Genomic DNA, 22,986 nt, shown 5'->3' with positions numbered 1-22,986 from the left:
GAGCTAGAATAAATTGTTGTATATTTTCCCCTTTTCCTTTTTAAAACAAACATTTTACACAATTCCACAGTGTATGTATTATGTCAGTATTTTCTTATAATACATCTTTGGCAGTAGTTTTTAATCAATGTGTTTCTATTAAATTTGTTTAAGTCCAATAAAAATAATGAATCAAGAAATAATGTACTTTACATTTTGTATTTATTGCTATATTTTCTGTCAAAGCATAATTCTTGCAATACTGCAAACTGAGTATTAAATAATTTACAGATTAAGTTGCATTAGGAAGAGGAAATTAGATTTTGGATTGCCAGAGGGATTTAAGAACTTCACTTACTGTATGATATTAACATTGGTGACCTATTTCTTGACACTGTAATTAAAGTACTATAAAAAGAGGTAATTAAAGACCTGTCCCTCAGGGAGTTTCAGGACACTACTCAGGCACACCCAGTCTTGACATTTTTCAAAACTATTAAAGTTGCCCCTGTATCTTTTAAATCTGCATAACTGCATATCATGGTCTCCAACACCACTTAATTCCTCCATAGCTTTTAGCCAACTGACTTTGAAGGGGTGGTTAGCTACTATGGTGAGATTAGATAGAAACAGACCTATCATATAGTTAAGGCTGTAAGACGGGGTGGGCAAACTTTTTGGCCTGAGAGCCACATCGGGGTTGCGAAATGGTATGGAGGGCTGGGTAGGGAAGGCTGTGTCTCCCCAAACAGCCTGGCCCCTGCCCCCTATCCGCCCCCTGACTGCCCCTCTCAGAACTCCCGACCCATCCAACCCCCCCTGCTCCTTGTCCCCTAACCGCCCCCTCCCGGGACCCCACCTCCTATCCAACCCCCCTGCTTCCAGTTCCCTGACCCCTATCCACATCCCCGCCCCCGACAGGCCCCCCGGGACTCCCACCCGCTATCCAACCCCCTCTCCCTGTCCCCTGACTGCCCCCTCCTGGGACCCCCCGCCCCAACCGCCTCCCGGGACCCCACCCCCTATTCAACCCCCCCCTCCTTGTCCCCTGACCACTCCCTCCTGGGACCCCCTACACCTAACCGCCCCCCTGGGACCCCATCCCCTATCCAACCCCCCCAGTCCCTTTCGGCCCTGCGAACATGGGCGGAGGACTCAGAAGGAGCAGGGGCAGCTGCGCAGCCGGAGAGAAGCGGTGGTTTCCCCTTTAAAGTGACGCTTCTCTCTGGCCGGCTGCGTGGCCGCCCGGTGCTCCTCCTGAGTCCTCCGGCCCGTGCTCGCGGCGCTCCTGCCGCCGGCACCGCCCGCCTGCTCCCCTGAGGCTGCAGGTGAACCTCTCTCCCCTGTCCCCCCCCAGCGGCGCAGTGAGCTGAGGCTGCGGGGGAGGGGCCGGGGGCTAGGCTCCTCGGCCAGGAGCTCAGGCGCTGGGCAGGACAGTCCCGCGGGCCGGATGTGGCCCGCGGGCTGTACTTTGCTCACCTCTGCTGTAAGATCTTACTGGGCCACAAAAGCCAGATGTAATCACCACCTACCTTTCTGGCAGGTAAATATCAGTCTTGTACGAGTTGCTTATAATGCCAGAGAAAACAAAAGGACCTAAAAAATTACTTAGGGTGTTGTGGAAGATGGAAAAATGCAAGTGGCAGTAGCGTCTGATGAAGTGGGTATTCACCCACGAAAGCTTATGCTCCAACACATCTGTTAGTCTATAAGGTGCCACAGGACTCTTTGTTGCTTTTAACTATTAGCATGTATCCCTCCCCAGAAGGATATTTTGTCTAACACATATAATTCAATGTATTAACTAATCTGTTCTGAGAATAGACATCACTTGCAATACTTCACAGCATAACGAGGTAAATATAACACTGCCATGATTTTATCTCACAGCCTTACCACTGAACTATTTGTGCTTTGCAGTTTGATGGAAAAGGGGCAGATATCAGGATTACTTACCACTGAGAAGTCACCATGTTCATTTCCATTAGTAACCCTCTCAGTTCACCTGCCCTCCCTGCTGCACTAAGGTACACTTCCCACCCCCCCTCTTTTTTCTTTTTTGGTATGTCTCTGGAAAATCAGGCTGCAGGGAGAAACACCTCCACTTCCTTAATATACTAGCTGTGATGGCTGGTAATTAAGGGCTAAACCCCAACTCTGCCTGGAGTAGGGCTGCGCAGGATCTCACTGAAGGGCTAAGTAGAAGTCCTCTTTTCACTGTGTTGCCTGGAGCCTACTATGTACGCGTGCTGCTGGCCCTGGCAACCAGCACTCCAGGAAAGGTCAGAAACAGCCTTGGCCAAATCCACTCGCTGCTACCAGTGTAAGAGGAAAGTGGAGGACAGCCCTTAGAATGAGAAGCAGGAGGAGTGGCAGAGAGGGGCTCTGAGTAGGAAGCTGTAGGGGAACCTCAGTGCAAGGAAGGAGAGGCTGATAAGAATAGTAGCAAGGGGAGGTCCAGCACCTACAGATTCAACACTCTTTTTGACTGCCAGCCACCATCATAGACTAAAATGTTAAGTCAATAACAGCAGCAATCAAATTTCTTTTATTGTGAGGCAGAAAAAAAAAGGAAGAAAATGCAAAAGGCATGAATAATAGAAAGCCTCGCAAACCTAACAACAGTATTCAACATGCTAGCAAAAATATAAACAGCAACATCCTGTTATATTCCAGTCTAAGTTATGACGGTGCAGGTTGGAACAAATCAGCTTCCAAGTTAACTTATTGAAGTTACCAGTTTTCTCTCTCAACTCATTCTAAATAAACCATGAATTTTTCTTCAATGAGTGCCTGGCTATTCATTGCACAAACACTAGTGCTGTGTGCTCTGAATCCTGGAATTTCAGGTGAGGTTTGTGTCACCTACTATGCCCAGTGAGTTGGCCCCTTAATTTTAGGCAGCCAGCTAAGTATAATGGTAATGACCCAATTAGTGTTTATACCTCACATAAAAATTTCCATCTTTTGTCAGTTAACTGCGTGCTGGTATAAACTATACATGAAGGGCTATTATGTAATCTATATTAAAACAGCACAAAAATTTATGGAGACCATTATTCATTATGCAATTACTGCAAACACGGAGATCTAACTTACCATCACGGGTCACCTCTACCACATACAGTCCTTCTTCTGAACCAATTGCTATTCTATCTCGATCTAAACAAGAGGGAAAGGAAAAAACAGAGATATGAATCCAAGTATGTATAATGATAACTTTAAAACTACACTTGTTCTCTTAGAAAGACATTGGAAAATGTTCAAAAACCAATAGCTGAAATAGCCTTGCAGAAAATAATTTTAAAATAGTTGTATGTGATGTAAGTTTATGCTTTATTTTAGATAAAGAACACGATGTGTTAACTATTTTGCTCAAGAAAATAAGCAAAACAATAAGTACAACCAAATGGTATAGGGTTTTTCTTTAACCACACTTTTTTTCCCCCCAGTGAAATCAAAATTATGCAAGTACTTCTTACTGCAAACAGAGTTAGTATTTTGAAGGGAAAATTAAGATTAGCATTTTAAAAAATGTTTCATGCCATCAAACTTCTATGGGAAAAGATTCAGCTGAGGAATGAATTTAAGGTGTCAGCACATTCAAAATTGTAGTTCACCATGAAGTTATAGCAGTGCACACAGTTAAATGTAAGGTTAGAGTGGACATACCTACAATAGCAGCAGCTAAACTTGTTTTAATAAGAGGCAGTGTACTGTCATAGGCTTCTTGTGGAATATGTACAACTTGGTTTTTAAGTCTGTTTTTGTGCAGGATAGATTGCAACCCTTCCAGGATTCCAACCCATTTTCTCTTTTCATTCTCATTTTCCGTCAGGATCAGTAGTGAACAGGTCTTTGAAGGGAAGCCTAAGAGAGAAGCTGTCACCTTAACAGAGAAAACAAAATTAACACCTATGCAACAAACACATTCTCTATATATAGCAGGGGTAGCCAAACTTTTTTTGTGGCTCTTTTACAGTTAAAGTTTGGCTCACAGAACCTTCCTCCCCACCCCATTCTCTGCCTACCAGACTGGGGATGGGAGCTTCGGACAGGGTGGTGGTGCTAGGTGCTTCTGCCAGAGATGATTGGTGCCTGCTGAGTGTGTGTGTGGGGCACAATGTAAAGGTTCCCCCCAACAGCTTGAGTCACCCTCCTGGCATGCCCCTCCTCTTACCCTCACCGGCCTCTACCTGCAGCTCCCAGTTAGTTCCACACGCAGGGAGAGGCAGTGGCAAACAGCTGGGAGTTGCAGGGAGGGGTTGCTGCTTTAGCTCTGTGGGGAGAAGCAGCAGCAAAAGCAGTGGCTCTCCCTGCAGCTCTCAGCTGTTTGCCGCTGCCTCTCCCCACAAGCAGCACACTGGCTCCAGCTGCTGCCATGCAGTGAGGGGGCCCGACCACACAATGTGACCAAGTGGCGCCAGCAAACCCTGGGAAAAATTGGGGGGAGGGATGGGGAACGTGACCCCGTCTCACGCCTGCAGAGGCTGAAGCCCCGAGCCCTGGCAGGCGCACCCCAACTCTCGAACTTCTGAAGATTGTCGTATGTGGCTTGGAGGGTCAGTAAGTTTGGCCACCCCGATACTGTACAAAAACAGAACTTTACTTATAAGAGTTCTATAAGTATCAGCTTCAAGACGAATGTAAATGGTATACAACATAGTATGCATCTTACATGCTACACAGAGCACCACCGTACCTACTTTTTCAAACAACGCAGTCTACAGTGATAATATTCAGGGCTTTCACAGATTTAGTTAATGAATTTTGATCCACAGATATGAACCAAAAAAAAAATAAAAAAAAAAATCTACATTCTATTCCCCAAATGATCTATGTTAAGGCATGCTAGTAATGGAAGCTGGTCTCTCCTGTACTGGAATCACAGTAGCATACAATAATTCTTCCTGAAACACAAACCTTTAATTCTCTATTGATTTCTATTGAACAATGAAACCTTTTTGTATGTTGAGAAAGATGCATTTAAATTGCTATGAACTGTACTGAACTGCCACAATTTTGTTGCTTACTGGTATACAGTATTTACAATATAGTTAACTGGACTGAAGGAATAAGAAACTCATTTCTGGATGAAAAGTTATGGGAGCCCAGTCTCCAGCCCGGACATCTATACTGCAATTTTATAGCCCAGCAGCTTGAGCCCTGTGAGCCCAGGTCAGCTAACGTGGGCCAGCTATTGGTGTTTTACTGCAGTGTAGACACCCTGAGGAGCCGTGGCCAAGTCCTCTGTATTGTTGGCAGAAATGACCACACAGACTCAAACGTGTGGGGTTCCGAAATCATGCCCACATTAGAACCTGGGTTAGAGCCTAGTTTTCCTTTTGAGAAGTTTCAGCCACTAGTTATCCAAAGTTTTCCCAAAAAATCCGCCACCCTGCAATTGCAAAGATGCTACTCATCGCTTTGCTAGGGCATCTGCTTGTCAGGATCATAAGCTGTCATTCAGCCACTACAATGGATGCCACAGACATGGCAGAAAAAGAGGGTATTTACCAGTAACTGGAGGTTCTTAGAGATATGCAGTCCCTATTTGTATCCCACACGTGGGTGCGCATGCACACCACGCGCCTGAGTCAGGAAGTGTTTCTTAGCAGTATCCATTGACCCGCAGGCATGCAGTGCATCCCCTTGTGCTCACCGCTGAGGGTATAGAAAGCAGTTTGGGTTGATGCCTCTCCAGTCTCCCTCTTACCATTGTGCAGTCCAGTGCACACCAGAGGGGATGGAAGGTGGGTAGTATAATACAAATAGGAAACATACATCTCAAATAACCTCCAGTTACTGGTAAGTAACCTCCTTTCCTTCTTCGAGTGGTGGTCCCTATATGTATTCCACATGGGGGTGATTTGCGAGCAATGGCCAGTGTGGAGGTGGGTGAGAGGATGCGCAGTACGGCTTGGCCCACAGCTGCGACTGTAGCCACCTCTTGTGCGATGGTGTAGTGGGTTGTGAACGTGTGGACAGAACACCAGGTTGTTGCATGACAGATGTCTTGCCACGAGATGTTTGTGAGGCAGGCCGATATGGCTGCTTGTGCTTGCATAGAGTGCGCTGTGATTATCAGGTGGGGTAAGTTGGATTATGTGTAGCATTTGCAGACGGCACCCAGAGACCCATCTGGAGATTCATTGGGAGGAGAGGGCTTGGCCCTTGGATTGTTTGGCGATGGTCACAAATAACTTCAGCAATGTGTGAAATAAGCGAGTCCTGTGGAGGTAGAATGCCAGTGCATGGTGGGCATCGAGGAAGTGCAGGACTCTGTCCATGTGGGAAGCATGTGGTTTGGGGTGGAAAAGTGGTAAATGGATGCACTAATTTAGGTGGAACTCCGACACTACCTTTGGGAGGAATTTAGGGTGTAGTCGTGATGACGCTTTGTCCTTGTGGAATACAGTGGGAGGAGGAGGTGAGAAAGGCACTGAGCACAGCCTGTGGACTGGTAGAGAGCTGAGGGCAAGACCTGACATTTTGAGAGCAAGAAGGTAGTCAAGGATGATTGGTATATATGTCGCACAAAGTGGGTGGTGATTGTGGTGAGCCCATAACATGAAGCATCTTCAGTTAGCTCGGTAGTAGGCCCTGGTGGATGCTCTCCTGCTCTGGTTGAGGATGTGATGTACCGGGGTGGAGCATGCCGTTACCCTCGAGCTCCATCCACTTACCAGGCCGTGACATAAAGAGGGGAAGGACTGGGATGCCGGATCCGGCCCTGATCTCGTGTGAGGAGATCCAGGGTGCTTGGAGGCAGAGTGGTATGTGTGTGGAGAGTCTGAGGAGGTCCGTGAGTCAGAATCGACGGGGGCAGAACAGGGCTATGAGTACCACAGTGACCCAGTCTCAGCAGATCTTGCATAGCACTTGTGGTAGGAGAGGAATGGAGGGAAAAGGCATAGCGGAGGTCCCCTGTCGGGGGAGGCGGCGCATGTCGCCTTGCAAGTTCTCCCCTATTGTTCCCCTGCAACAATAAAGGGGCAGTTTTTGACTCTCACGAGTGGCAAAAAGTTCCGACTGAGGGTTGCCCCATTTGTCAAAGAGGTACCACAGCTCCCACTTGTGACTGAGGTAGAGAGTCCGGCTCAGGGCGTTGGCCAGGGAATTCTGGGTGCCTGAGAGATACATGGCTTGGTGCTTGATGAACCAGTTCCAAAGGTGGATGGACTCGGAGCAGAGGGAGGGAGACTTGGCGCTGCCCTGCTTGTTGATGTACACAACCACTGCAATGTTGTCAAAGAGAACAGTTTAATGTGGGGAGACTGGATGAGCAGCAGAATGCTTGATATGAGAGATGGACTGCCCACGGTTCTAGCATGTTTATGTGCATCCTGGCTTCCCGTGACATCCACATTCCCTGGGCTGTGTGATGGTCCAGGTGAGCTCCCCAACCTGCCAGGAAGATGTCTGTTGTGATGGCAGCCATTGAGATGGGAGGGACGAAGGGGGTGCGACCATGACCTTTGAAGGATTGGTCCACCATGTGTGGGAGGCCAGCGCTGTCTGGGGAAGTATGACCCTGACCTGCATATGGTCCGCGTTGGGTCTGTAGACAGAGAGGAGCCACATCTGGAGGCAATGCATGTGCAGATGTGCATGCGGTGTTACGTAGGTGCAGGCTGCCATATGGCCAAGAAGAGAGAGACAATGGCAGACTGCTTGCGATAACGGTTGTCAGTGTTGCAAATTGGCCTGCTGGAAGGAAAGGCCCTCGCCATGCTCGAGTCGAGCTGTGCTCCAATAAAGTGGACCATCTGTGTAGGTATCAACACCGATTTTTCCTCATTGATGCAAATACCTAGAGATGCCAGAAGAATGCAAAGGGTAAGGATGATGGGGGTGACTTCTTGTTGTGATAACATCACAAGGAGCCAGTCGTCTAGGCAGAAATATATTGAGTAGCCGAGGCACTGCATTTGGGCAGCCACCATGGCAAAGACCTTTGTGAACACTTGCAGAGCCATTGCTGTGCTGAAAGGGAGGACCTGGAATTGGTAGTGATGGTGCCCTATTGGAAAATGGAGAAATTTGCAGTGGGCTGGGTGAATGTCCACGTGGAAGCAGGCATCCTTCGTGCCGAGAGCCGCAAACCAGGCTCCCTAGGGGAGGGATGAGATAATCAATGCCAGTGTCACCATATAGAATTTGAACTTTCTGATAAAGATGTTCAACACCTGAAGATCGAGAATGGGGTGGCGCCCTCCTCCCCTCTTCAGGATGAGGAAGTATGGGGAGTAGAAGCCTCGTCCTGTGTAGTGAGGTGGGACATGCTCTATGGCTCCCTTGAGGAGGAGAGCATTCGCTTCTTGTTGGAGAATGCGTTGATGGGAAGGGACTCCAAGGGGGGCGGGGGGGAATGATTTGGGGGGGGGTGCAGATGCAGAGGGAATGAGAGAAATTCTATGCAGTATCCATGGTGGATGATCTCCAGTACCCAACTGTCCGTGGTGATCTTGCCCCAATTGTGGACAAACAGGGCAAGACGGCCCCCAAAGACGATATGGGGTGCCGCAAGTGGCATGGGGGGAGGTTCATGGGTCTCGACTGCCACATCAAAACTGAGGTCTTGGCTCCCTTGACTGCATCTTTTCCTGAGCACCATTTGGGACAGATCTAGCTCCTAGGGAAATGTTTTCTAACATGCCTGGGAAAGGAGTCTTTTTGGATATTGTCCTTGAACCAGAGAGTATAACTAACTGATTGTGGAAATAATAATAATAAAAAAAAGCTATTTTCTGAATTATTTGAAGGTCAAATTCCTCCTTGTCTTCCTTTCTGACTGAGGAATGAGGCATATTCTTTTCTGCTCTTCTCCACTGTGGCTAGTCAGTTTTACTGTGTTCTTATTGGGAGACACTGTGGTGGTAAGTTTTTCCCCTTCTGAGCCAGACAGAGCCTTACATTCAGGGATGTGAGCACAGACTCAGGCAAGACCATTCTGTGTGCTTTGCATGTCTGGATCTCATGAAGCACTCTGCACAGCATGACTGCCATATTCAAAAGATCGCTCCTCACCCCCCCTCACCCCCAGAAGCATCCACTCACTGCACTGAGAAGAGGGGAACGGGCAGAAAATTAATTTTAAAAGTTGGAAGGAAGTGTAAGAAAAAAAAGTAAGAAAGGAGAAAAAACAGTAAATACAGGTGCAAATTCTCACTGAATTAAAAAAGCTGCAGGCACACTTAAGCTGCCTCTGCTGCCTCTCCGACACAGAACATTCACAGCTTTGCTTAGGGGATGGGAACAAGTGATTGGGATTGCCTGCTCTTTTACTCCTGTGCTCCATGGATATGGGACTCCATCTTAATGGACAGGATCACAGAGATATACTTGGAGAAATTAATGTTTTCAGATGCAAAACTCAAGAGATTAAAAGCAATGAATATTTTTTGTCTTTAAAAGACACAATGTTCATCTTGTTCCAAATTAAAGATGATCTATAAAAAACTAAAACAATCTGTTCAGTACAAAGTCCTTAGATGACCAAATAAACACATTAAAAGGTGAACTGAGAACCAAGGAAAGTTATTTCTTCCCTTTATTGATCTTCTAGAATATATAAATATGATTGTTAAATGGTTTTAAAAGTGTTCCTTATGTGGTTTTTACATTAGGTAATCAGAAATAGTGACGAGGAAAGGATGCTTCAAGTGGAAGTCTGGCAAGCCACAGCTCAGGTTTTACCCTGCTATGTCACCATGCAAGTCCCTAAGATTGTTGCCAGAGTTCTCCACAGCAAAGAGAGGAAAACCAGGATCTGATCATTCCAATGTAAAACCCAAAAACCAAAACAAAACCACTTATTTTTAAAATAAAGGAAACTATTTAAACATGACAATTTTATAGATCATAAAGAGCACACAAAAATCTTTTGCATTTCATGGTTCACCTTTAAGAAGAATGCCATAACCCTTTCCACCACCTTTAGAAACTCCTTTTAACGTGTTATTTGAGATTCTTCTGCAAACTGATAAATATCATATTGTGCATTAAATGGTAATTGGGAACTGTAAGCATATATATGGATGACAATTAATGAAAATACAACACTAATATTTAACATGCATTTTTTCTAAGAAAGAGCAAATTAAAACAGTCATACCCTGAATATACAAGGGATGTCTTTACGGGTTGCATGTATTACATCTGATGCTAGGACAGAGCTCACACAAAAATCTTCATCTCTGGTAAGAAAACAAAAAATATAATCACTAACAGGCTAACATAACTTGTTAGAGAAACCTTCTCAACTGAGTGCCAACTATCACTATTATTTGTATTGTGGTAGCACCTAAAAGCCACAATTAGGATTGGTGCTCTGTTGTGCTAGGAATTGTATGAACAGAAAGAAAAGAAAAGACAGTCCTTGTCCCAAAGAGTTTACAATTTTAGGCCCAGATCCTGCAATTTATAGCAGGGCCTGCTGCATCTGTGGGGGCCCATTGAAGTCAATGGGCTCCAGGCATGCTCAACGGCAGGCCTGCACAACTCGTAAAGCGGCAAGTGCCATATTACTCCAAAGAAAACAGTTGAGGGCCGAAACCCCCCGAGCGCCACCAACCCCGCCCCCAGTGCCACCCAGCCCCCCCGAAACACAACACACACACCCCAGCGCCACCTGCCCCGCGGAAACAAACCCTCCTTCCCCAGCGCCGCCCCACCAAAACAGCAGTATTGAACCTCGGTAATATGTTATAGAGGGCCCCTAAGGTAGTATAATTAAGGTAAAAGAAAAACCTCTGTTTGCTAGAAGTAGAATAAGATATTCCCCCCACTTTGTAATCAATTGCCCTGTTGAATGAATGAGGTGTGAATGAGGAAGGTGTGGAAGGCAGGCACCTCCAGACAACTGCAACCCTTGGAGAGGGCAGGGCCGGCTCTAGGATTTTTGCCGCCCCAAGCAAAAAAAATTTTGGCCTCCCCCCCCTTTTTTTCCATGCCCCTCTGCCCCCGGCCCTGCCCCAACTCCACCCCTTCCGAACCCCTTCCCCAAATCCCCTGCCCCACCTCCTCCCCCGGCGTGCCGCATTTCTCCCCCTGCATTGCTTCCTGCGGGCCGCCGTGACCTCTCACCCTAGCTCACCTCCACTCCGCCTGCTCCCCCGGGGCGTGCCGCCGCTCCACTTCTGCCTCCTCCCTCAGGCGAGGGAGCGCAGAGAAGCGAAGCAGCGGCGAGTTCAGGGGAGCAGGCGGAGCGGAGGTGAGCTAGGGTGGGGGGGTGCAGGAAGTAACAGGGGGTAGAGGAACCGCTCCCCGCTCCAGCTCACCTCCGCTCCACCCCCGAGCGCCCGCCGCTCGGCTTCTCCTCCCTCCCTCCCTCCCAGCCTTGCTACGCGAAATAGCGGTTTCGCACGTGGCAAGCCTGGGAGGGAGGGGGAGAAGCAGAGCGGCAGCACGTTCAGGGGAGCAGGCGGAGCGGAAGTGAGCTAGGGTAGGGGGCACAGGAAGTAATGGGGGGGTAGAGGAACCACTCCCCGCTCCAGCTCACCTCCGCCGCCTCCCCCGAGCGCCCCGCCACTCGGCTTCTCCTCCCTCCCAGCCTTGATGCGCAAAACAGCTGTTTCGCGCACAACAAGCTGGGGGGGTGGGGGGGGGGGAAGAGAGAGAGAAGCGGAGCAGCGGGGGCGCGCGCGCTCAGGGGAGCAGGTGGAGCGGAGGCGAGCTGCGGTGGCGAGGCCACTTTTTCCCCATGCCCCGGAGTCGGCACCTATGATGGCCGGCGCCAGAATGCCGTCCCTAGAAATGTGCCGCCCCTAGAAATGTGCCACCCCAAGCACCTGCTTGTTTTGCTGGTGCCTGGAGCCGGCCCTGGGAGAGGGGATGGGAGCCAGACCAGATCAGTAGAACAGGTCAGCCACCGATTCGACGCTCGCCTCCTCAGCCCCCCTCCCCTGGCTCACCTACTCACCCCCCACCACTGCCCACTCGCTCGCCTCCTCAGCCCCCCACCCCTCCGGCTCGCCTACTCACTCCCCGCCACTGCCCGCCTACTCAGCCCCCCTCCCTCACCTGCCTCTTGCCTACTCACCCCGCCGCGGGCCGCACAGTGAGCCCACCTACTCAACCCCAATGTCAGTGATTGATTAGGACTATTACCCTAATGATTTGGAGAGAGTTAGTTGCTCTTTGAAGCCAAAGACGACATTAGAAATATAAACAATTCACACCTAAGAGTGTAACAAGGTAAGAACATTTGCAGAGCCTATATTCAAAGGATTAAGCAACATATCTCGCCTGTTTGCTGGATTAAAATACGGGAATATTTCGATTTTCAAAACAGCCAGTTTCCCACTTTTTGTGATCGTAGAAACGAACAGTGTAAATCACAAACTCGTGTACTTTAGATGGTGTCCTTCCAGAAAGGGATGGTCTATACTGGGATTTTTAATTGCATTGTAAATGTAAGCAGACACCATTATTTGCTCCTACCATAGTTAAACATAACCAGGAACAAACCTTGTGTCCTGTCCACACAGTAACTTACACTGTATTGGTCAACTTGTGTTAAAACACAACTAAAAATTCCAGTGTAAATAAGCCCAAAGAGGCAACCTTTCACCAATGGATAAAGCACTGCTAGGAGTAATGTCTGGCTGAGCTGCCTCAGGCAATCTACTAATGTGAATGTTATTTGCAGTGCCTCACATTTCTACTCTTGAACGCTATGGAATGTCACATGCCCAGGAGATCATCAGTGTCAACTCTCAAACAGAATTACTGAGAGGAAAGAGCAGAGTATCTGTCACCCTATGGCACTAGGCCTTATTGGAGGGGATCGTTCATCAAGGGAGTTGTGTAAGCAGATTCTACACTAAAGAAAGGCATAAAGGTGTTTAACATTACAGGATGTGCCACTTTTACTGCATCGTAACCAAGAGAAATTTTATTTTAGTTTACTGGGTAAAAAATGGAGAGAAACAACCGGCTTGTTGTAGGAAAAAGTCTCCTGTGCTTAAAAGAAAACATTAGATGTAAAAACATGACCTCTGTAACCAATAAAGTCAGGGAGTGCTGGGGTAATCTACAGTCTAAATTGGCAAGCTCAAAGCTTCCTGGAGAACTGCTTTAATGTACTCAGTTTTTCCAAGGTTCCTGAAATTGCTAGCTATGTGTTACCTATAATTTGCTTGTTTGGGATAGCCCTTTCCCTGTTCACAGCCTACACATCCCCTGTGCCCTACTTTATCTTGATGAGTTTCCCCAAGACACACATCAAACTCTAGGAGAACACACTAACATTATGTGATTTCAAAGAAAATGAAGTGTCACACCACTTCTTACTGCTTAAATTAACCGTAAGTCCACGTATAGGAGGCATAAATCATTTCAGAACAGAGCTCTTATGTTACAAGAGCTTCTTATATACTGCTTACAGAGGCACTTGATATAGGAAAAAATAAATGGAAGTTTTCTAACTACCATGGCAACACAAACCTGAGATCCAACACCTGACTTGCAACAACTCCAGGCTGGGTGGATTTTCCTTCAGGCACATCATATAGAAATAGTTTGCAGTCACAGACAACTGCATAGGCCCTCTGCCACCCCTTCTTAACTCCTGTAGGCTTTGGAACCTGCATGTAAATAATGGATTGTTCATTATATGTAAAAATGGTTATATAGACATAAGAAGAGAGGAAATTTAGAAAGCCATGGAGACTCACATGAGAGTCAAAGGAACCTGAACACCAAATTTTGGTTATATTTAACATTGGTGGAAAAGTGTCAGTGTACATGAAATTTCAAAGAATAGCAGAACATTTCTTTATGAAGTTCCCCCATTCTCTGTCCAGGTTTAATAAATACTTTCAACTTTTCAAGTGGTAAACCCAGGACATGTCTTTTCAGAGATTCCACAGATGCCAAATTGGTGACAGAGTTTACTTTTTATTCTACATTTCTCTCTGCCATAGCAAGAATTCTTTTTCCCTCAAAGAAGGTTTTTCTTTTTTACGTTTGTGGCAATTTCAGCAGCCAACTTCTAGTCCGCCAAGTAAAACCACCTGTTTCTCAAGGATTAGCATTAAGGGCATTAGTGTGAATTGTACGCAACCCAGGGCTTTAGCACAATCTGGGGATGGAGTTAAACATAGTTAGGGTTTCCAGCTACAATACAAGACCAAACAGCATCTGCAATTTAAGTTTGCAGTTATACTGGAGAAAAATATCACTCATGTCCAAGGTCAAAAGATTCTTACCCTAACATAACCTTTGTACGCCATTCCTATCCCTCTTTGCACATCTACTCCGAGAGGCCTTTTGGCTTGCTCAGGGGGTATAGGACAGACCTGAGGCGCACTGTCCTTGCAGGAAACATGGCATGCGAATGAACACACTGAGAACAAAAAAGAAAATCTATAATGAAATCATGTTATGAAGATGAATTCATCTTAATAGGTGATGCATATTTTCTACTCTTGGAATCAGGAGACCAATGAATTCAATTGAAATTGCCTGCAGAACATACATACAGACAGACGCTCCCCCCGTTCCAGAACGCCTTGTGTAGGTCGAATTTTGCATAAGTCGGGAATGATTTTTAGGTTAGATGACTGAAAATTCAGAATGGTTTAACTGACTCACCATCGCAGGCATAGCCTTGTCGAACTAATCCCACCATGAGAGATGTGCAGTGACTGCACTGAGTAGGGCTTGAAAAGGACTTGATATTGAGTTGGTGAGCTTTAGGCTGAAAGATAAATTCAGGATAAAATAAAACTACATGATAAGGCAGACCCATCAACTCCTATCTCCATACAATATGTTTATCTTTATGTTATTAGCAGGAGGGAATTATAAAATACTGTTTTCTTGTAACTAACTGAAACTTGTCAGAAGTCCTGCAAGACGAAACTTTCTCTCAAAGTCATGTTGTATATTCTTTTATTTCCAATTTAAGAAAGACACACCCATGTTAGCAGCAGAAGCCGACAGGTATTTCTAGTACAAATAAAAACCCCAAATCTACTAACTAATCCAAAATAAATTTTTCTCATCTCTGACAAAACTAAAGACTTAAGTAATTATTATTTAGGAATATGGATTAAAAATAGGCTTACAAATAAACAGCAAATAAAAAACCCAGACAGGACAAACCCAAACATATGGATGGCTAATTTATATAAAGCATCTCTTTTCTTTAGTTCTTACAAATAAAGTGAACAAGGTCCCCCTACCTTTGGTACAGCTAGAGAAATGGACTGAATGGTAGGGGAGGGAACAGCAGGCATCCTCTGAAGCCGTATTGGTTCCTGAATCACAAAAAACTGCAGTTGAGCAAAATGAGGCTTCAATAATTTGTTTTACAATTGGGGTGTTATTAAAAATTTGTGAGGATCAGTAAGAGTTTAAATTTTAGAACGTATTGCCATTCCTGGTTTACTGTGAATGAATTACATCTTAAAGCACTCATAGGAAAGCCTGCATAATAACAAACAAGCAGCATTACAAAAATGGGTATGAAAATGGAGTACATCAACATACGTAGAGACTGGGGAAAGGGTCCACCTGCAACTGTTCTAAAAGCATGTGTGCTTATAACAATGACACATTTCTGCAAATAAGCAAACACTCAAGGTTGGAGTAAGCCTCTTCATGGTGAGTAATGTCTGTGATATACATTTATAACAAACCAGATGTGTCAAAGACCTAAGTGAATTACTCTGAATAATAAAATACCAGAGGCCTTACTTCTTGCTGCTGTTCTGTAGTCATAACAGAAGTGGATGGTGAGACTTCTGGTTTGGGACCTTGTGTTTCCTGCTCGCTAATAGAACTTGTCTGCAAAAAATGTTAGCAAACAAATTAGATTAATACTAGAGTGTTCTTGCATCAACATGAAATAAATCCTAGAATGGTTACAATTAACAACTCAGATCAAAAATAGTTTGTGAAGCACAACATTAAGAGCACTGCTAATGTCTATAAATGCTATGTAACGTCTGTTTCTTAAAAAAAAAAAAAAAAAATCAGACCCACTAAATGATAGCAAAACTGTAGAAATGGAAGTATCATATTTTAAAAATTCCCAAATGGTAGGTGGCATAATAGCCATAAACATCAGCCTCTTTCTCCCTGAAATCCAAGAAGGACCCTTCATAACATATACTTGGACTCCACCAATCACATATTTGAATGTTGCTCCTACATTCTTGTACGCTGGTATGAGAGGAAGCCAGGCTTCTTGGACAACAAACCATGAAATATTTACTACAGTAGGATTTTTACAATGCAGAGCAGCCACTGATCCAAGCATAAGGTTCTTAAAGTGACTTCATCCAATTTATTTTTTGTATTTAAACAATATTTCAAGAATTTTATAGATAGAATTTTGTTACCATTTGGAATTCTAACAATAATTACAACACATTTCACTAATACTAGAAACTAATACCATCACACATCCTCTATTAAATACATATTTACAATAACTACTACTAATTGCCAGTACAAGGGGTAGTGTGCTATAATTCTAGAGTTACCACAGCTGGGTGGGGAATTAGGATATTATATTATTGTACTCTGTGGACATTGGGAAGATTATGATTAGCAAACATCAGATTAAACTTTATAAAATATAATGTAATTAGTAGTAAAGGCCGTTGAGTACGAGTCATACTCACTCCTCAGCTACTTTAGATTGGAATAACTCACAGTTACACTAGATATGTATCGACATTTTGTTATATGCTGATTGGTAGTGCTAGACTGAGGAATATAAAATAAACATGAAATTGTATCCTTGTGTAAAACAAAGTATGTTACCATGGTAAACAAGATTCATCTTTAGCCATGATTGTATTGTCAAAGTATCTTAAATTGTCAGCCTGTAAGGAGGTTTAAAAAAAACAAACCAACTATTTCTATTTAGTGGGTTAATTTGTAGTAAAAAGTTATTAAGGAAGAAAAAAAAATCTGCTAGTTTTAGGATGCCAGTCTTACAAATAGGTCATAAATTAAGGAGACAAATGTATCAGCAAGAACTTACTTCTTCCCAAAAGGCTAGCAGAGAAGACGTAGACGAGGAAGAAAGAGAATCCTTTGTTGTAACAGATATGAGGGATAAAAATGATCACTTATCACCCATAAGAAACTTCAGAGGGATTATTAGTAGGCTAATTAAATGAATGTTTATGCAGCAAACTGATATTTACACGAACCAAAATAACCAGGAAGATCAGGGGGCAGTATAAGGGTACCTTCAAAAAGTTAATGGAAATTTTGTTAATCAAAATATTCAGACTTCTAACTGTAATTCGTAAGAAAATGATACTCAACTTTCCTTAGCACTTATTTATTTATGGCGGGATATATGACATGGCCTTTTGGTTTATTATGCATTTAATTTTTTAAGCCCTACACTTTGTAATATATTTGATTTCAATTATAAAAACAATGATTCAACCCTTATTCATACAAAGTGCTTTAAATCTCATTTATTGACTAAGTAATGTCAATTTGCTTTAAATGAGAAACTATCAAGGTCAGTCGACCTAAGAACTCTCACCCTGGCAGCAGCACATTTCATATGCTTTTCATCTATTCCTTTTTTAAAGGAATGTCTGGGGAGTGGAAATGGAATAGTATACAGAATGACCTGCTGTGTTCATAGTAAATACACTAGCACACAGATACTATAATAGGAAATAGCACACATTCAGGTTTATGTATTGCACATCTCACAGCATGATCCTGTCTTCTTGGCAACAGCAATAATGTGAGAAATATATAGAAAGCACAGTAATCATATGACAACATTATCTAGATACAAATATCTATCTAGGCAGACCAGGATTTAATCCCAACCAGTGTAACTGCACCCCTCTATTTTACACTATCAGACTTCTTATGATTTTCATTCTTAACTGTCTGTTTTAAAATGTTATACAAAACATATCCAGAAACGTATCAAGGATCAAGAGTTCATAAAGTAAGGAAATGTGATTCACTGCAGTAATTAACAGCTGTTTCCTCAGGGGATGGACAAACTTTACGCACCGAAGCCACAATTTGTATGATTAACTTTCTAAAGAAAATGAGAGGGTGTGTCATGACAAAGCTGAGCTACAGTGCAACAGAAACCTTGAAAAAGTCTTATTTGGCCTAGACCAACATGCTAGGTCTTCTGCATCTTTGAAGTTCTTTCCAGTTCCATCTACTCTTAACCTCCACATTGAAGCCCAACCCTGGAGGCAGCATAATTTCACATACTAGATGGGTCACCCTTTGGAGCTCATCAATGCATTTAAATCAGCCAATTTGTCAGCAGATGCACCCATGTAACCAGCAGCTGTATGTGCTGCCCTTTAGTTTGACTTTAACGTGAAGCTTGTTCCGAAAAAGTGAATGCATTATTTATCCAGTAGAAGTTCTCAGACATTTTCATATCCTGGTTCTTTTGATTACCTTAAAGTGGGGTTTTGCAACTATTTCAAAAAGTTATTGCTTTCTCTAGTAATGCCTAGCTACATGACATCTATTATAGGGGCAATGTGCACTTGCTACATACTTTTAATTCATCTTGCATATTTCATACTCATTTGTCAGAACCTAATTTACTGCATATTAGCCATGAATAAACTTTAATTAATTCAAAATCCTCATGACACATTTTTGTAGTCACAATGTAAAAACTCACTCTAAAAGTCAGATCGCGTGCAAGAGGTGAAGTGTTGAAATATTCAAAAATTGAATCTTGAAAATCTGGAAGTTTGAGACCTGAAAGAAAATAATTAGCTGATTTAGCTCAAAGAGAACACTACAGATAATAAGATCAAAATTAATTCTAATACTAACTTTAGTTACCTGTATCTGTTCTGTATTTTTCTTCCAGCTTTTTCTTCAATCCCTCCATTTCTTCCAACAGTTCCTGATTTTTTGCTTCAGATTCCTTCAGCTTACTAGAACAACATGAAAACCATGAAATATTTGAAAGGCAAGAAATTTACTACATAATTTTATATTCTTGTTTTTACTGGCAGTAGTCCCCCTTTTGCCTCTTAGCTTTGGCAACACCGACCTTCTTTTTAAGGCAGATCATTTCCCCCAGCCCACCATTCCTGAGAATTACAATTTAACTACCATGCTAGACAGAGTTCTTTAGGTTATCTGCATCTCTCCCTGTGATGTTGCAGGTGGTAGCTAACTGATGATAATCTCTGGGTAGGATGGTCTTCCCTCCCCCATACCACCATCATCTCTCCAACTGCTCTAAGAAAGGGGATTTCTGATGCTACTCCTAGAACCCATTTCTCCTGCATGGCAAAGACCCACACATTACAATCAATCCACTCATTTGGGCATGATGCTTTATCTTAAAAATTACTTCAAGAAATCTTTAGAATTTTTAAATGAAGTTGGGGAAGAAACCTGTAATAGACCACATCATTTTCTGTGAGGGTGTAAGATTCTTGGCATAAAGAAGGGTAAATTAAAAAGTGTTTGTTATTTGAACAGGTAGTTAAGAGTGGTACATTAAGGGTAACTCAGCATGTTAGAATGTTCAGATGAACAAGACTACAGGCTTCAGTAATTTATTACCTCTCAAAGGATATGTTTGCATCTTTAACCTTTCGTAATTCTTCTTGAATTAGCTGTTTGGCACGTATTTCTGCATCCAGAGCAGACTGCAGTTCCAGCCTTGCTGACATATCCAGCTTCTGACTGCGTCGCAGTTTCCAAAGTGGATCCTATTGGAGTAAGTTATTGTACATTAACATCAACTCTCTAAAGTAATTTTCCTCCTTTGTTCACAAATACAAAGAGAACACAGAACCTCTGATCCCCCCAGATTTCCCCCAGAGATCTTAATTTAAAATCACATACTAACACTTTCATTGTTATGATGAAAGAGTTTAAATGGACACTGTCAAAACTGGCCCAATATTTAAATTTTATAAAACAGGCTTTTATAAAAAGCCACGACCAATAAAAGTGTTCAGTCAGTAGTTTTAAACCAATTAATGGTTCATCTGCAGTGCCTGAAATCCAAACCCTGCAACACTAAACTTGAAAATGAAAATGACTATGAACAAAGGTGAAAGTGACTTCACTTATTTTCATTGTCCAGGCTGAGAGAAACGTTAAAAAGAGTGAAATTGGAGTTTTAGAATGTTCACAGTCAATCAAGGGTGTGTTATTACTGACAGATACAAACTTTAGTTTGTTTACAACAAAAGGCTTTTAAGTTGTTAGCGTCTCTTTGAGAAACCTAAAGACAATACATGTATTTTTTAATCTTGTTGTACATTATATACTAATCTAAGATATGGATTAATTCCTCTGCATTTTATTACCAGAAAATGGTATTTTTGATTTTCTAAGAAAGATAATTTTTCAAGTTTTTTTTTTTTTTTTTTATTATAGAGGTTCTCAAACATTTTCATAATGTGGACTGTAACTTAATAGCGATGGTCTCATGGACACCTATCCACCCACTCAAGATCATAAAACCGTATAAAATTCCCATGGCAACGGCAGCAATTTCTTACACTGAAACAGAATATATTTTTTGCTCTCTAATGAAGTTTAGCAGCTGAGATGAAGGAAAGCAACACTATTTTAACATACTGGTGACCTGGGGAGAGCTGAAAGTGCTCCAAAGAATCTCAGTAGTCCAAGAACCACAATTTGAAAGGCAATGCCTTATTTCATTTCCATATATACCTGAAGTCTGCTCCAAAAACATGATTATTAATTTAGAGCAAATTTGCTAAAGTCTATGAAACCAGCCTTGTTACAGTATGTCATCCGCTTTTTATATTTTGACAGTAGGCAAAAAGCAAATGGTCACTGTCTGCCGTTAATTTGCCATTTCCTCCTCTTGTGCTTGTCTTCACTTAGGGTTAGTTTACACTTCACTCTCTACCCCAAGCAAGGGCGGGGTGGTGCACAGCTGTGCTGCCTGAGTAGATCAGGAAGAAAATTACAAGCCACAATTTGCTCTCTTGCTCCCCACTTACTCTGAAGTGGGGAGGAAAAAGGGATGTAATCTGTTACTAGCATGGGCGGAGACTGGGGAGCATGGGGGCATTGCCCCTCCAAATACAGAAGTCAAACTATGCCTATGGTTACCAGTATAAACCAGTAGCAGGTTACTTTTCCCTTGTGTGCTGACCAGCGTGTTGGGTGAGTAGAGGCCCCATGAAGACGCTTTCCTTCCCCATTCTTGGACTTACCAGGTACCAAGGACAAGAGAGAATTTTGCCCTTAGGACTGTAAGCTTTCCTTAGCGGGGCTCCTTTCTTTAGGACTGCTAGGCAAAATTATGAAATATAAATTAATATAACTAGCTGCTTAACATTTTCCCATAAGGAAAACTTTCTTCCTGATCCCAAATGTTGATCATCTTATGCCATGCAGCATGAAGAATGAAACCCCTTGTAGTTTTACTACTACTACTACTGTCAGGGCAAATGGCTATTATTCATTTATGTGTCTAAACCTTTTGGGGTACGGTGCATTAAAAATATTCCCTTTTATTTCTTTTAGAAGTGTTTATTTTATTGACTCTTCCCTTTAATCTTGTTTTAAAGGCATAGTTTGCAATTAACGGCAGGTATTAGCAACAAGCAAAATACAGGATTTTATCAAATTCGGATTGTGTGACACAGAGACCCCTGCGCAAAGGTGCCCTGTCCTTCGCAATCAGCTCTCACCTCAGACCTGACAAACTCACTACAGCAAACATGTCTTATTTATCCATAAAGAACAACAACATGTAAGGTATCTACAGAAAGCTCGTAACTGGTCATGACTCAATTACTGAGAAATGTACGGATGGATATTATTAAAGGAACAATGAGTGTTGTAAGCAAGACATGGGAAGTAATTCTGCTCTACTCTGTGCTGATTAGGCCTCAACTGAAGTATTGTGTCCAGTTCTGGGCACCACATTTCAGGAAAGATGTGGACAAATTGGAGAAAGTCTATAGGAGAGCAACAAAGATCATTAAAGGTCTAGAAAACATGGCCTATGAGGGAAGATGGAAAATTGGGTTTGTTTAGCCTGGAGAAGAGAAGACTATGCGGGGACATGATTACAATTTTCAAGTACATAAAAGGTTGTTACAAGGAGGAGGGAGAAAAATTGTTTTCCTTAAGTGTCTGAGGATACGACAAGCATCAATGGGCTTAAACTGCAGTAAGGGAGGTTTAGGCTGGACATTAGGAAAAACTTCCCAACTGTCAGGGTGGTTAAGCATTGGAATAAATTGCCTAGGGAGGTTGTGGAATCTGTGTCATCGGAGGTTTTTAGGAGCAGGTTAGACAAACATCTGTCAGGGACGGTCAGCAATTCTCAAACTTATTTAATTGTGCCCCCCTGCTTTGTAGTAGTAGTTTACGTCCCCAGGCACACAAGAACATATATCAATACAAAAACCCATGAAACTCATGAAATATTAAACACAGTAAGTTATTGATTCAAAACGAGCTAACGATCCATTGTAATAAGAGCAAAAGCAAAACTGTGATTGCGGTCAATGCTTACAATTAGATGTCCACACCGTGTTGTAGCAAATTGATTAACATACAGATGGCAACGACTTTATATAACGCTAGGCAAGCTCAACAGAAATCCATCAAAATGCACCACACCATCTGAAGACCTGATACGTCTGGAGGAATCAGCGTTGCTAGTTATTTATTGCTGCGGGTAAAATGTGGGCAGTGATTTTTGTCTATCACTTCTCACGAGCCCTCCCACCCCCCAGTTTGAGAACCTCTTGTCTAGATAATACATAGTCCTGCCCTGAGCGCAGGGGACGGGACTAGATGACCTCTCGAGGTCCCCTCCAGTCCTGTGATTCTATCATAAATCAGTCACCACAAGGTAATGTGTCTCAATGATGATCTATTCAAGCAAGAGGGAGTTGTCACTCCTCCCTCGTCAGCTGACAAGGTAAGGCAGCGTTTCATTGTCTACCTTTGCACATGCCAGAAAAGTCAATGGGGGAAAACACCAGACACTACAAACCAGCAAAACCATTTAAA

The 22,986-nt window shown here is 43.3% G+C and overlaps 1 protein-coding gene across 1 annotated transcript in view; it reads right to left on the bottom strand.

The window, feature by feature from the left end:
• Positions 1 to 22,986, bottom strand: part of CDC42BPB (CDC42 binding protein kinase beta) — a 122,964-nt gene that overhangs the window by 9,273 nt on the left and 90,705 nt on the right. Inside the window, exons 19-29 of the mRNA XM_065404075.1 lie at positions 19,534 to 19,682; positions 18,799 to 18,893; positions 18,632 to 18,711; positions 15,685 to 15,774; positions 15,171 to 15,245; positions 14,578 to 14,683; positions 14,193 to 14,329; positions 13,429 to 13,568; positions 10,097 to 10,178; positions 3,652 to 3,868; positions 3,079 to 3,141 (exon numbers count right to left, since the gene is read on the bottom strand). Of these exons, the coding sequence (XP_065260147.1) occupies positions 3,079 to 3,141; positions 3,652 to 3,868; positions 10,097 to 10,178; positions 13,429 to 13,568; positions 14,193 to 14,329; positions 14,578 to 14,683; positions 15,171 to 15,245; positions 15,685 to 15,774; positions 18,632 to 18,711; positions 18,799 to 18,893; positions 19,534 to 19,682 (1,234 nt within the window). The remainder of the gene's footprint in view (positions 1 to 3,078; positions 3,142 to 3,651; positions 3,869 to 10,096; positions 10,179 to 13,428; positions 13,569 to 14,192; positions 14,330 to 14,577; positions 14,684 to 15,170; positions 15,246 to 15,684; positions 15,775 to 18,631; positions 18,712 to 18,798; positions 18,894 to 19,533; positions 19,683 to 22,986) is intronic.

The sequence above is a fragment of the Emys orbicularis genome, chromosome 4, assembly GCF_028017835.1.
Source record: "Emys orbicularis isolate rEmyOrb1 chromosome 4, rEmyOrb1.hap1, whole genome shotgun sequence".
In the NCBI taxonomy this organism is placed as follows: Eukaryota; Metazoa; Chordata; order Testudines; family Emydidae; genus Emys; species Emys orbicularis.
This window is presented reverse-complemented; position numbering and strand designations above follow the sequence as displayed.